Below are 15487 nucleotides of genomic sequence, written 5' to 3'. Positions count from 1 at the left end.
AGTAGCAGTGCCAATTTGGGGCTCTTAAGTTTGCTCTCCTATTCTGTGTCTCCCAAAGTCTTTTCCAAGGTCAAAAGGAATCTCTAGACATCCCTGGAACCTGGCGGCAGGGGCGGGCAAGAATAGGAAACTTTTGGTTTCTCTAAAATGGACATGGCTGTCATTGTTGTGCAATGTACATTTTCTCTGGAAGGAACTTATAATTGTTAGATGCAGAAGTCTTTACAGAGAGTGACATGGGAGTAAACCTCACTGAACTCACTCATTCAGTAAGTATATATATAATTGCACTGGAGAAATAGATATTCAAATATGGGTTTACTGGTACAAGAGGACAAGAATTTATTTAAAAAAATTAAGCTTTTGTGTATATTTCTGTGCTATTTATATTGACTGACTTTTGGGGATATGGAAGTATTGGGTGAGATAACCGGCTAAAGCATCATGTGATAGATCAGGCTTTCCTGCATTTACGTTTGACAGTGTCTAAGCCAGAAGAAATGGCATTTATTTACTTTGTTATTTTTGCAGGGGTGAAAGGAGCCATAGGGGAAAAAGGGGGAAGTGGTGAACCAGGTTTCCCTGGCATTCAAGGCATAAGAGGCTCTCAAGGCTCTCCTGGTTTAACGGGACAAAGAGGTAACATTTACATGTTTATATGTTGATGTAGAAATTATTGTAAGAAACAAAGAAAATGACTATTATTAGTTAATATAGTTATGAACATGCTTAATAAGTTACATAACATTACACACATCATGGTAAAATACAGTTATGCTTAAAATAATAGTGCTTAAAATAATACATTAATTCTACAAAGTAAAAGACTAGGTGCAGAATTCTCATTCATGATATATTAACGGGTGCTTAAAATACTGTTCTGTATTCTGAGATTTGAAAAGTAGTGCAAACTCATTTTGGAGCAAACTCAGTTTGACAAGATGGAGATGTTCTTTAATTTATTTTACCTATTGCATTTTTGTTGGACTTGTAATTGTTTTCCAGTGTTTAATTAGCAATTATCCATAATGAAGAATTAATAATCTGTAAACAGAATTGGTTGTATACTTCTCGCTTTATTAAGAAAACACACAAGATGATATGGACATACCAAATCTCTCATATATCCTGTATATTCATAATAATTTTCCATATGAAATAAATCTTTGTTTAATGTATTCGCGAAGGCTTTCATGGCCGGGATCTAATGGTTGTTGTGGGTTTTTCGGCCTCTTTGGCCATATTCTGAAGGTTGTTCTTCCTGATGTTTCACCAGTCTCTGTGGCCGGCATCTTCAGAGGACTGGAGTAGGAACTCTGTCCATGCTCTGTTGGTGTTTGTTGGATAGTATTTAGAGCTGTGGGAACGGCTTTTTGTCTTTTTTTTTTTCAGGAGATAGGGTTTTTTCAGGAGCATGTTTTTGTTTTGATGAGGAAGGGGGGAGAAGGAGAGATTATCTGTCACTGTGGTTGATGGGTGTCATTAGCTAGTCTTTTTTGTTATGAAATGATCTCTGGCCCTTGTGGCTCATTGACCTTTTGCAGGTTGTATTTTTCAGAATGGGCCATCAGGTCAGGTTTAGTTTCAGGCATTCTTCTTTCCTGTTGAAGCTTTGTTTATGTTTATGGATTTCTATGGCTTCCTTGTGCAGTCTAACATACAGATTGCTGGTGTTGTCCAGTACTTCAGTATTTTGAAATAGAATTTCATGTCCAACTTGTTTTAGGGCATGTTCAGCTACTGCTGATTTTTCCAGTTGTTTTAATCTGCAATGTCCCTCATGTTCTTTGATTCTGGTGTGAATGCTGCATTTTGTGGTCCCGATATATACCTGTCCATAACTGCAAGGTATCCGGTATACTCGTGCAGTGGTGAGGGGGTCCCTTCTGTCCTTTGCTGACCATAACATTTGTTGTACTTTTGTGGTGGGCTTGAATACTGTTTGTAGGTTGTGTTTTTTCAAAAGTTTCCCCATGTGGTCCGTGCCCCCTTTGATGTATGGCAGAAATACTATATTTGTGGGTGACAGTTTTTCTTCTTCAGTTTGGTGTTGTTTTCTTGGTTTGATGGCTCTTGTGATTTCATTTTTGGAGTAGCCATTTGCCTTTGTTTACCTGGCAGTGCCAATGCTTAGTGCTTCCTTTTTTAAAAGAAATTATGCAATATCCAAAAAGTTATATGCTGTCTTAACATTAATTCTGTTGTGATTTAAAGCTAAGCAGAATGAAGATCATTGATTGTACCCATAGCCATGGAGGCCTAGCAACACTAAACAACCCTCTGGCCTCCCCTCCCATAGCACAATTGACCTAGCTGTTCATTTCTCCAAATTGCACATGTGCTGCCTGCATCCATTTTTATTTCCCAGTGGTGATTTGGAGCTTTTTAAATCTGTGTTTTCAAGTGCTAGGCATCACCATTTTTTGAATTTGAATATGGTGCCACCCTGGATTCCAGATACAAATGTATTTCTTTGCATATATATCATACATTGCATTCCAGTTTTGCCCGAATGAACTGATGACAGTTTAGAAGTTGCTAGCTTACACTTGAATGCCTGCTGAAAATTTGTTCCAGGGGGTTGATGGATCTTCTGCAACATTCCATGGGATTGCAGGGGGAAGGGGGACGTGGTGTCTGTGCCTCCTTTCAGTCAGTAGAACCCTTCCCTGGTTCAAAAGCTGTCTGTTGGCTGAATTTGATTGAATTAGGATCCAACCAAAATCAGTTTTAAGTTTGTTGAGAATATACAGTATTTCTGCTTTTGCATTGTCAGAGGAGTTATTGAGGAAAATGTGGTTTCCATTTCTAAATACTATTATTAAACAGGATTTTTGAAAACCGCTATTACTAAAGAATGACAAATCAACACAAATAGGAAAAAAATGATTAAAACGATACATGTAGAAGTTGGTCAAAGCCGCATTTGTAACATTTAGTCAAAGCTGCATTTATTACTATCAGCAATTAGTGTACGTGTGGTTGGTTTAGATCATTTTTCTGTGATGCCTTAGGAAGTGCTAGCAAAGGTGATGTCATTTTAGAAGAGGATAATTTTTTTTAAAAAAGTCTTATTGAAAGGTAGATTTCCTCATGAATCAGCTGTATTTTGAAGAGTATTTTAAAGAAAAGGCATCTGTTGCAGAATAGACAAAGAATTTCACATACTAACAACAGGAATCACATATGTTGATCTCATCCTAATAATTGTTCATAGACTGTTTTTTCATGTGCCATTAAGTCAATTCTGAATTATGGTGACCCTTTTCAGGGTTTTCCAGGTAGAGAAAACTCAGATGTTGTTTCCCATTCCCTTCTTCTGGGCACCCTGAGACTATGCTGAAGTTATGCATGCATATAAAGCCTTTTGAAGCATATAAAGCATATAAAGCCTTTTGAAGTGTATTTTTAAATTAGCTAATTTTACTTTGAAGCAGCAGGTAGAAAAGGAAGAGTACCAGCATGATGGATATATTTGCTTCTTGATTTTTGTTTACTTTTGGAGCAAATAGTTTATGGTAAGTCCAGTCATGCTTTTACCATCATTTGATTAATAAAGTAATAATGCAGAGGATACTGAAATATTTATTCCACAGGACTCCCAGGACAAGTTGGGGAACGAGGTTTAGCAGGAGAGCCAGGTATTCCTGGATTATTAGGTGAAAAAGGAAGGTTTGGGTTGATCGGAACTCCAGGAGCAAAAGGTAAATGAAATTGTTTCATTATTTTTAAGAATATATTATTGTATGTTTTGAATTTATAGAAGAAAGTTCTGTTCTAAAGTCTAATTGAAACACATCCTAAAATGCTTTCTGACATGTTATAATACACAAATCTTTTTATAATGGAATTATAATATTATAATGGAATTCCCAATGTGGTGTGGTAGACTAGGACTCTGGAGAACAGGATCTGAAGTCCCACTTGGCCATGGAAACTCACTGGGGCAGTGGAACTTCTAAAACCATTCCTTAAATATCTCACTTACTTTGAGAGCCCTATTAGGGTCTCTATAAATTGGTTCCAACTTGATAGCGCAGAGCACACTCAGATAGAAGTGTTGCTGCTGCTGTAATTTCCCCCCACCCCCTAATGCCGCTATTGGATGCAATCAAGGCAATGGCATGAAGGAAGGGAGTGCTTCCTTTCTCCCTCTCAGTTTAAAGCCCTCCTGATGAAGTTCTTCATGCTGTGGCCAAAAACATTCTTCCCAGTCCTTGTAAGGTACAAACCATCTCTGGCTAGCAGTCCTTCTTCCAGGGAGCTTAGCCCTTCATCCCAAAAACCAAATCCCTCTCGTCGACACAACTTTCGTAGCCAGTCATTCACTTAGAGTATCTTCCTTTCGATTCCTCTTCTAAGCACCAGTAGGATGGATGAAAAAAACTTTCTTGGCCCGAAAGGTCATGAGTTCCCTTCCCAGAACTTCAAAGTCAGATGTGATTTCTCGGTAGCTCTTCTTGGCTGTATCATTTGTTCCCACATGGACAAGAAGAAAGGGATATGTATCTATTTTATGAGTGATGGCAATCCTTCCATCATATCCCTTAACTGTCCTCCAGGGAGACAGCATACCTGGTGAGTCCATGGATCCTCCCAGCATATTTTGGTCTCAATTCCACGTAGTAGGGAGTCCCCTGCTACAACTACTCTCCTCTTCTTTTTGTAGGGTGTGGGTTCAGTGACTGTTTTCTGCTGCGCTTCAGCCCTACTCATGTCCTCCTGTGGGGTCTCCTCTGCATGCTGTCTGACAGACTCTCAAGTAACTGAAAGCAGTTTTGTAGTTCCACTGGGAAAGAGTGTCTTCTTCTTTGGCTCCTAACGGTGATTCTTTTTCATTGTGATTCCTCCACTATGTTTGCAGCCTCTACAGCATTTTCCTGCACTGCAATGTTTTGGTTTTCTTCCATCAGCAGTGTCCCCTCTGACAGCTGCTGCTGCTGAAGAGTTCTATCAATGTAGGCTTCATCTTCCCTTATAGCCTTGAATGTGGCTACTCACTGCTCCAAGTCTGTGACTTTATCTTCTAACAGTGCCACCCGTTTAAAAAAATGTATATAGCATTTTACACTCAGGAACAAAGACAAACATAGCACAAACTTTGCAGGTAACTGAATTCAATTGAATTCTCTCCACCCTCCATAATCCCTTCTAGCTTTTTAACTTTCAACTCTTTTCTTTAGGATACCTGTCCCTCTTGTTTTGTTAGTTTAAATGTAGTTGTATGTATATCCATAGGAACCAAATAAAATTATTAGGGGCCTCCCTCAGCGAGCTCTCTGTTTATTATCCTGTTTGCAAGCTCTGGTCGCAGGCTCCCTGGGTCTGTCTTTAGCTTTATTTATCAGCTATGTTGTGCCCAGAGTCAGGAATCAAAATTTTTTTTCCAGTTTGTGCTATGGGAGATCACTTGCTTTCCACTGCCCTATCACCTCACTACCTGGCCCTGCTGAACATACAGCTAATATGCCTGTTAATGTTTTGGAGTTCTACTTCAGTGAAATAATTGGTTAAAAACGTGAAAGATTTATGTGATCTGAAGAGAAACCAGAGTATATAATTGGCTGATACAGATCCAGTTCCTTATCATTTCCAGGCTTGGGAAACAGTTTCCATATATATATATATTGGTCCTTTGTTACCTAATACAAATGTTGTGAACACTGGTGCATTGTTAAAAGCAGTAATAAACTCAATAAACAAGTTTCTTCCTTGTTTATATTTGCTCTGTGGTGCTGTCACACAAGATGGAGAATTACTGTTTTCCATTGTTTTCCATTGCTTCATAACTAGGGCCTCAACCTATGGCTTCAAAGTACAAGAAAGGAAATTTCAACTCAGGGCCTGATCTCACTCACTGCTGAAATAAACTGGGGAAGGGACTGGGTTGTTTTTTTTTTAAATTCAGGCTAAAGTCATGAGGATTTTAGCCCAAATCCAATACTTTCGGGTCAGTATGTGTGTCCTCACCCCACCACACACTCTGCTGCTGCTACACCACCTCAACTTCCCTTCTTCCACTATTGCTGCCACCACTGCTACCTCACCCTCTGCTCCACTGCCATCACCACCTTGGTTTCCTGTCCATGCCACTACCTTTACCTCAGCCACCGCCATCACCTCAGCCTGCCATCATCTTGGCTTTGGCCTCACTTCCACTGCCACCTCTGCTGCTGTCTTGGCCTCCACCTCTGCTGCCACTGTCACCTCAGTCTCCCCTCCGCCACTACTGCTGCCACCTTCTCAGATTTTGGAACCGGGCACCCACATCAAGCAACTGACCAGTAGACCAGCTGCTTGAAGCTGCTGGACACTAGGAAGAAGCCGACTTCAAGCAACGATCTGGCCAGTCAGCTGTTTGGCACAGGTCCCTGGCCCCCACCATTCAGCTGATTCAGGGTTCCAAAAATCAAACTGTGGGGTTTCCTTTAAAAAATAAATTGCTATTTGGCATAAATTGCTATATGCCAGATAGCAATAATTTAAAATATAATGTGAACTATGTTAGCGCAAAAACGCGAAAGAACAGCAGGTTTAGCAGAGTATCAAACAGTCCAGGTAGTCCAGAATAACTCACGCACACACCAGCAGCTTCTCTTCCGCCAACGTGTATTTACAAGATATTTACAGCAGTTCAGTCTGGCAGCATAACAGGTAGCATTCATCACAAAGCAGGAAGATACATTAACTGTTCAGCTTCACATATAGATACATATACAGATCTGCTTGTGTCCAATCACATCATGCATGAGTCAGCACTGCTGAGCCATCATGACTCAGTTTTTTACACATCTGTTTATCATGGCTGCTCATTAATATACTTTATTCTGATCAGACCTGTAAATTTACCTTGACAAACTAGAGAGGCATTTACCTATGGAATTGATTTAAATGAATCAATTCCACATCTGCTCCAAAATAAATGGGCCTCTGGCAGAGGAGCAGAAAAGCTCCCTGCCACTGAAATTAACTCGATCCCACTGCATGTGTGTACTTCATGTGTATGCCAAAATTGAACTCAATTTTTTTCAGGAACACCCAAGTTAAAAATAGTTTTTATTGTCAGTGGGATCAGGTTCTTCTTCGTGGCCTCTGTGAATGCACACTAATGGGTTAAATCTGCACTTGTGCAGAGGCCTCGGAATATTCTAGAGCTTAAAGTAACACTTTTGGCTCCGCCCCCCAGGACCTCATGGTCCGCCCGTCCTAACAGTTACCTCAGTTCCATTTTTTCCACTGCTGCAGTTAGGTCTCCTGGCTAAAGCTCCGTGAAATTATTGGAAATTCTTGGAAAATATTTGGCTCCTGTTCGATTCTTCATTAAGGAAAGTACAAAGACTTTATTATTTAGGAGGGGAGGTGTGCGTTTTGGCCCTTTGCGAGGGTTTTCCCTCTTTCCCCCTCCCTTCCCCCCCTTCCCCCCCCCTTGGACTGTTCCCAGGCCTCCAAGGCTTCCTCATCTCCCAGGGTTACTTTTAAAAGCTGCATTGCCTTGGAGAGTCGCACAAAATCTTTGTGTATGCATCGAAGCGGCCTCTGCGTCCACAGAACCCGACCCTTTACCTCATATATAACCTAGGGAAAAGAGTAAAGCCTCTAAAACTAAGGCCAAACCCTTAGTTTTATAACCACCAACCCCTCATTCTTCAGCTATTCCTAGCCTGCCACCACAGGCTTCCCCGTCCTTGCCTGTCCTCACTCCTCAGTCTCCTGTTGAGTTTCTTTCCTAGGGCTCTTCGCCTCCATCTTCACCGCCGTCGTCGGTCCCGCTTCCTCCTACTCCGGAATTATCCCTGCAACATCCTCTCCGAAAAACAAGAAGGTGAAAGCGAAGCATTTGGCGCCATCTTTAGAGATTCCTGGTCTCCGAGCCACTCGGGACTGAAGGTCTCACCCCACGGGGCTCGACATCTTCGCCCCAATAAAGCGAAGAAGCATGCGCCTAAAGAGGACTTGCGAAAAACAAGAAGGCGAAAACAAAGCATTTGGCGCCATCTTTTAGAGATTCCCGGTCTCCGAGCCACTCGGGACCGAAGGTCTCACCCCACGGGGCTCGACATCTTCGCCCCAATGAAGCTAAAGATCATGCGCCTAAAGAGGACTTGCAGCCGCTCAAGCTCTCTAAGAGCTATTTGAGACGTTGGAGGCAGCTAATGCAAAAGCTGTATTATCCGCGTCTGCTATACAGCCTTGCTGCGGAAACTTCATCCTCCGAGTCCTCCTCGTCCTCATCGGAATCCTCCAATGAGAGTTCGACATCGTCGGTACCGTCCTTCCCTGATATCAGGAGGAAGAGGCACCGATCGGTACCGAGGGAACCTCTGTTACTGGAGATGCCCGAACATCGATGGACCTCCCAGGTCCCGATACTCCCGTGGGCTCCGGTACCGAAGAAAGAGATCATCTCCTGATACCAAAAGACATAAGAAGAGATGGTACCATGAAGCCTCCCTGGTACAGGAGGTTAAAACATGCTGGTACCATGCCTTGGTACCAAGCAGAAGGCTAAAACATGCTGGTACCAGGAGGTCAAAACATGCTGGTACCATGCCTTGGTACCAAGCGGAAGGCTAAAACATGCTGGTACCAGGGGATTAAAACATGCTGGTACCATGCCTTGGTACCAAGCGTAAAGTTAAAACAGGCTGGTACCAGGAGGTTAAAACATGCTGGTACCATGCCTTGGTACCAAGCAGAAGGCTAAAACATGCTGGTACCAGGGGATTAAAACATGCTGGTACCATGCCTTGGTACCAAGCGGAAGGTTAAAACAGGCTGGTACCAGGAGGTTAAAACATGCTGGTACCATGCCTTGGTACCAAGCGTAAAGTTAAAACAGGCTGGTACCAGGAGGTTAAAACATGCTGGTACCATGCCTTGGTACCAAGCAGAAGGCTAAAACATGCTGGTACCAGGGGATTAAAACATGCTGGTACCATGCCTTGGTACCAAGCGGAAGGTTAAAACAGGCTGGTACCAGGAGGTTAAAACATGCTGGTACCATGCCTTAGTACCAAGCGGAAGGCTAAAACTTGCTGGTACCAGGGGATTAAAACATGCTGGTACCATGCCTTGGTACCAAGGGGAAGGTTAAAACATGCTGGTACCAGGAGGTTAAAACATGCTGGTACCATGCCTTGGTACCAAGCGGAAGGCTAAAACATGCTGGTACCAGGGGATTAAAACATGCTGGTACCATGCCTTGGTACCAAGCGTAAAGTTAAAACAGGCTGGTACCAGGAGGTTAAAACATGCTGGTACCATGCCTTGGTACCAAGCAGAAGGCTAAAACATGCTGGTACCAGGGGATTAAAACATGCTGGTACCATGCCTTGGTACCAAGCGGAAGGTTAAAACAGGCTGGTACCAGGAGGTTAAAACATGCTGGTACCATGCCTTGGTACCAAGCGTAAAGTTAAAACAGGCTGGTACCAGGAGGTTAAAACATGCTGGTACCATGCCTTGGTACCAAGCAGAAGGCTAAAACATGCTGGTACCAGGGGATTAAAACATGCTGGTACCATGCCTTGGTACCAAGCAGAAGGTTAAAACAGGCTGGTACCAGGAGGTTAAAACATGCTGGTACCATGCCTTAGTACCAAGCGGAAGGCTAAAACTTGCTGGTACCAGGGGATTAAAACATGCTGGTACCATGCCTTGGTACCAAGGGGAAGGTTAAAACATGCTGGTACCAGGAGGTCAAAACATGCTGGTACCATGCCTTGGTACCAAGCGGAAGGCTAAAACTTGCTGGTACCAGGAGGTCAAAACATGCTGGTACCATGCCTTGGTACCAAGCGGAAGGCTAAAACCTGCTGGTACCAGGGGATTAAAACATGCTGGTACCATGCCTTGGTACCAAGCGGAAGGCTAAAACTTGCTGGTACCAGGAGGTCAAAACATGCTGGTACCATGCCTTGGTACCAAGCGGAAGGCTAAAACTTGCTGGTACCAGGAGGTTAAAAGATGCTGGTACCATGCCACGGTACCAAGCGGAAGACTAAAACAATATATGCCCATAAGAAACGCCTGGTACTGAGGAAGTATTCTTAAGGAAGATACTAAATACTGATGATATGAGGAAGGATACTGAAAAAGAAACCAGAAGTCCTTTTTCACTTCTGATGCTCCACTTTCTTCTACTTCCCATGACTCTGACTCTGAATCTTCCGACTCCATGGCACCAGACCACTCCTAACCTGACCCTGCCAGACTCTGATATTTGTGATGGCTTTCCTCCATCCCTCATTTCTGAATTTCATTCATGTTCTAACATGATACAGAGAATCGATAAGGCTCTTGATTTAACAGTATATCAACTTCAAACAGAGTCTGATAAGGTTTATGCAGATATTGATGAGGAATCAGTGCCTTCCCTGTGCTTGTCCCTTATCCCATCTTTATTCTGCTTGCTTCAGTAGACCTGGGAAAAGCCCTTCTCTGTCCCTAAAATGTCCAGGCTTGTAGAAAATCTGTACAAGACCTATGGTACCAATACAGATTTTTAACTAGGCATCCTCCTCCTTATGTGGATGTGGACGCCACACAAGCCAGATCACGCTCGAGATCTACTACCACACCGAGCAGCGAGGAGGTTAGAAAGCTCATCTACATGGCAGCTATGGGCGCCTACCATATCAACCTCTCTAACTGTGCACTACCCTCTCTTCAGGCAGCCCCAGCAGCATTTAATCTGAAAGGGCTTGCTCTCCATTAAGACGCCATGTCCCTCACTCAGCAAGAGAGTGTGATAGCGCATCACATTATCGAGGCCACCTCCAAACAACTCATGACCGGGGTAACCTTGCAAAGACACAATTGGCTTAGTTCAGCCAACATTTCTGATTATGTCAGATTTGGAATAGGGGACTTGCTCTTTGATGGCTCTAGGTTATTCGATCCCTAGATGGCCTTCAAAGAATGAGGAAAACAGCATGGTCGTACAACGTTCAGCCTTATAGATCTCAAAAATTCCCATTGATGCATCAGTACTCTTATAGTGTATACAGACCTTATACTTCTCAACGAAGATATCTCCCTCAACAGTTGGCTCAGTACCACAATCCAATCAACGCGACCATCCCCACCATTCCTATAGGAAGTTGACAAAAAAATCCAACAGACACTGTGACTCCCTCCCGCTTACCACCGCTCGATTCTGCGTCGCATGTTCAGTATGCTTGCTCCCTTCTTTCTGCATGGACCCACATCACCTCGGATGCCTGGGCTCTTTCCATTGTCACCTATGGGTACACCATAGAGTTTTGGGATACACCGGCTCAGCGGGTGATTTACACTCACTCTTCTACCACTCTATGAGACAAGGTAAAGATCCTTTTTTGGAAAATCAGACGTATCTCCTGACACTCCAGGTGGGGGCAGATCACTACGCCCCATTTTAGACCTAAAGGACCTGATTTTTCTTCATCGGCCAGCGCCGTTTTTGCTTGGTGACCTTGGAACATATCCTTCCACTAATTCGACAAGGAGATTGGTTTACTTTGATAGACTTGAGTGACGCCTGCTCCCACATCTCCATCAGAAGTGATCATTGCGAATACATTCTCTCTAGGAAGGCCCATTTTAGAGTTCAGCGCCTTGCCATTCATCTCTCGACGGCGCCTCGAGTATTCACATAGGGGCCGTATTGGAATCTTGGCCGGCAAGAGCTTTTCCTTTCCCAGAATGGCATGGTCTGAATTTGTTCCCTGATATGTCGCTCCCCTCCGTTGTCTTGGATCACAGCCCATCAGGCCCAAAATCTTCGGGGACTCATGATTTCCACCACATCTGTCATAAAGCCCGCGAGGCTCAAGAGGCAGTCCCTACAGGCCTGGCATCTGCCCTGTTTAACCCCATGAAAAATACGCCCTACATATGCCTCCAGATTACTCATGAGCTTGCACACCAACCCTGCTGGTAATCAACCCAGAAGACTTGGCCCTGGAAAGACTGTTTGCTCCACTCCTACCTACCTCAAGAATCATGACAGACTCCAGTCTGGTCGGATGGGGACCCCACTGTACCAGTCTTCATATCTACGACACCTGGTCAGTGAAGTAAAACTTTCTCTTTTTAAAAAAAATCTGGAATTGCTGGCCATCTTCAAAGCATTTCAGGCGCTCCTAACTCTCAACCTAGGCATGGCTGTCCAAGTTACTACGGATAATGCGACAGCAATGTACTACATCAACAAACAGGGAGGCACCCATTCTCTTCCTCTACTGTACCTGACTGTTCAGTTTTGGGAGTAGTGTCTAGAATTCCACATCTTTCTGTCTGCTGTGCACATCTCCGCCCAGGACTTCACATGGGCAGAACATCTGAGCAGGCGAACATACCAAATACACGAGTGATCTCTGGACCATTGCACATTCATCAGAATCTGCAAGAGATTTTTTTTGTTCCTCCCTGCCATAGATGCCCTTGCAATTGAGGTGAACAGCTAGTGTGCCATCTATCTTTCACGGCCTGGACTAGGGGTAAACTCCCATGGTGCCCTGGAAGGGCTGCTTCATGTACATGTTCCCTCCAATACCTCTCCTGCTGTGCATAATAGTGAAGATATGACATGACAATGCCACCGTGATCCTCATAGCTCCATACTTACCCATATGGCTGTGGTTCACAACACTGCTGACAATGTCGTCAGGCTCCATGAGACCCCCGTCTATTCCTCATCTTCTGACCCAGAATCAAGGGAAAACGTACCGTCCAGGTCTACAAGCTCTTCACCTCATGGCATGGAGAATTCCTCCTCAATAAACTCCATATTATCACACTCCAGGAAGCCCTCTACCAATCAATCTATTTCTGCAATTGGCTGGCATTTACCAAAATTACTACTCGCTACCCTAAATGAAGAGGTTTTCCCGTGGTACGGCAAACCTTTACCCTCCACGGGGCCAGTCTATACCACAGTGGACTCTTCACACTGTCCTGAGTGCCTCTCGCATTCATCGTTTGAGCCACTGACCACAATTGCTGGACATTTGTTGACTTTCAAGGTTATTTCTTAGTTGCAGTTACTTCCAGTAGCACTTCAGGTGGATCCTCCCTTCCTACTTTGCCACCTGGACAAAGTTATACTGTTCCCAGATGTCTCCTTCATACCTAAAGTTTCTACTGAGTTTCATATCAGTCTGCCCACTTTCTTTCCTAACTGCCTACAGATGTAGAGAGGTCTCTTCACCTGCTAGATGTTCGCAGAGCATTATCGTTCTATGTTTGCAGGACTGCTTTTTCCCCCGCAAGTCTAATCGCCTGCGCCCGGTGAACGCTCACTTTACTGGAACTTTGGCTACTTCTACAGCTTTTCCTCAAGGGTGTCCCGCTGTCAGACACCTGCACAGCTGACATTTGGCCCACTCCGTCAGCCTTCATCTTTCACTATTGCCTGAATCTGCGGGCCAAGGAGGATGTCATTTTTGGACGCGCGGTCCTATCTACTGTTTTGCCGTGACGTCCCTCCTCCTATCAGAGGCAAGCTTGCTAATCACCCATTAGTGTGCATTCACAGAGGCCACGAAGAAGAAAGAAAGGTTACTTACCTGTAACTCTGGTTCTTCGAGTGGTCCTCTGTGAATTCACACGTCCCGCCCATCCTCCCCTCTTTCCATCACGGCTGTCTCACCTTAGAGCAGCAGCGGAATTTGGGGAACTGAGGTAACTGTTAGGACGGGCGGATCATGAGGTCCTGGGGGCGGAGCCAAAAGTGTTACTTTAAGCTCTAGAATATTCCGAGGCCTCTGCACAAGTGCAGATTTAACCCATTAGTGTGAATTCACAGAGGACCACTCGAAGAACCAGAGTTACAGGTAAGTAACCTTTCTTTCTCAGTGTTAGGAAGACCATCCTGGCAATAAGGAGACTTCAACAGTGGAAAAGACTTCTTTGTTAAAGGTATTTAAACAGATGTTAAATAGCCATTTGTCAGGGATGCTTTAGCTATGGATTTCTTGCATCAGCAGTTGTTATTTTACATGACCTCAATGGTCACTTTCAATTCTATAGTTCTTTGATTTTAAATGTTAGGCAAATCATCTCATAGAAGATATTTCAGTATCTCTAAAGAAATCTGTAACATCCATTGGTTAAATATGAGAATAACACAAGGTGTACGGTATTTCATATTTTGGCAGGTATCCCTGGCATCAGAGGACTCATTGGACTAGATGGTTTACCAGGTACTAAGGGCTTGCCTGGATCACCAGGTAAGATCAGTGCATATATTGGCTGTTACTAATAAGATAGTAACATTTTAAATTGCAGACATCTGACTGCAGTGGTTATGAGATTTGTTTTCTAAACATTGAGTCAGCAGCCATGACTTCCATATGAATAAGTGAAGTGTGAAAAAATGAATTTTAGTGAGATATCACTTACTTTAGAGGAGTAACATGAGGACTGCAAGATATCACACTTGTATATATGTGTATATTTTGCTCAACAGGTCCAGATGGCTACGGCCTACCAGGTTTTCCAGGTATTTGGGGTGAGAAAGGTGCTGCAGGAGATCCAAGTTCTATTGAAGGCAGTAGAGGACCACCAGGTCAGAGAGGAGAAAGAGGAGATCCAGGTGAGTGTACCGTTTGCTTTTTTAAATACAGTACATAAAAGCATCATTGACATGCAGAATTGTAGATGGTGCCATCCTCCTCCCAATTACTAAAATATTCTTAAGCAAAACAACTACTGAGTTATAAGGAAACACAACTGTTACATGAATTCATATACAATGCAAAGCTGTGCATGTGACTTTTTGAGGGAAGCTGCAGTCTTTTATTCATACCCATGTCTAGTATGAACAGATCTACTCAATAGCATGGAGCATTTTAGATCACAAAATAGTCACAGTAGTAGGATATAAAACAGATTAAAAATTATATAGCATTATACACACACACACTATTTTCTGATATTAGTTTTTATATATTTTGGTCAATGTAATTGAACAGTAAAAATAAAAACTTTATTTTAAAGAGAGACTGGAGACACTGCCCAGTATATCTTTATAAAGTATTCAATTCTAGATCAAAGTCGCCACCCAGAATCCTATTACTTATGCCACCTGTGTAAATCCAACAGCATAAATTTAAGGAGCAAATTACTTAGTGGTAAGAAGCAAATATACCCATAGAAGATGGAGTCAGGAGGCCTCGGTTCAAATCACTGCTAGCCATGGAAATAAACTGAGGGTGTTGAACTGGTAAAATTGCTCCTTAAACATCTTGCTTACTTTGTAGCCCTATTAGGGTTGCTGTAAGTTGGTTCAGACTTCATGGTATTTAACAAGAAGCTAGTGCCAATTGCCATGCACTGGTCATGTGACATAGCACACAGCAGGAAATGCAAGCTTCAGCTCTTCAATGAACAAATTAACTGTGGAGACTTAGACTGACAGGTGCAAGTAATAGGATACTGAACACCAATTTCTGTTTTTTTTTTTAATGTCTGCATAGATAAGATCAGGAGAGCAACTAGTGTG

The 15487-nt window shown here is 43.2% G+C and overlaps 1 protein-coding gene across 4 annotated transcripts in view; it reads left to right on the top strand.

Annotated features, from left to right (window-relative positions):
- The window catches only part of COL4A2 (collagen type IV alpha 2 chain), a 410505-nt gene that overhangs the window by 293443 nt on the left and 101575 nt on the right, over positions 1 to 15487 (top strand). For all 4 annotated transcript variants that reach the window (XM_072992602.2, XM_072992648.2, XM_072992721.2 and 1 more), the window contains 4 exons: positions 532 to 639; positions 3597 to 3704; positions 14142 to 14213; positions 14453 to 14578. In XM_072992602.2, coding sequence (XP_072848703.2) covers positions 532 to 639; positions 3597 to 3704; positions 14142 to 14213; positions 14453 to 14578 — 414 coding nt within the window. The remainder of the gene's footprint in view (positions 1 to 531; positions 640 to 3596; positions 3705 to 14141; positions 14214 to 14452; positions 14579 to 15487) is intronic.

Source organism: Pogona vitticeps, chromosome 1 (assembly GCF_051106095.1).
Source record: "Pogona vitticeps strain Pit_001003342236 chromosome 1, PviZW2.1, whole genome shotgun sequence".
Lineage (NCBI taxonomy): Eukaryota > Metazoa > Chordata > Lepidosauria > Squamata > Agamidae > Pogona > Pogona vitticeps.
Note: the sequence above shows the minus strand (reverse complement) of the source record. Positions and strands in the feature narration are given on the sequence as shown.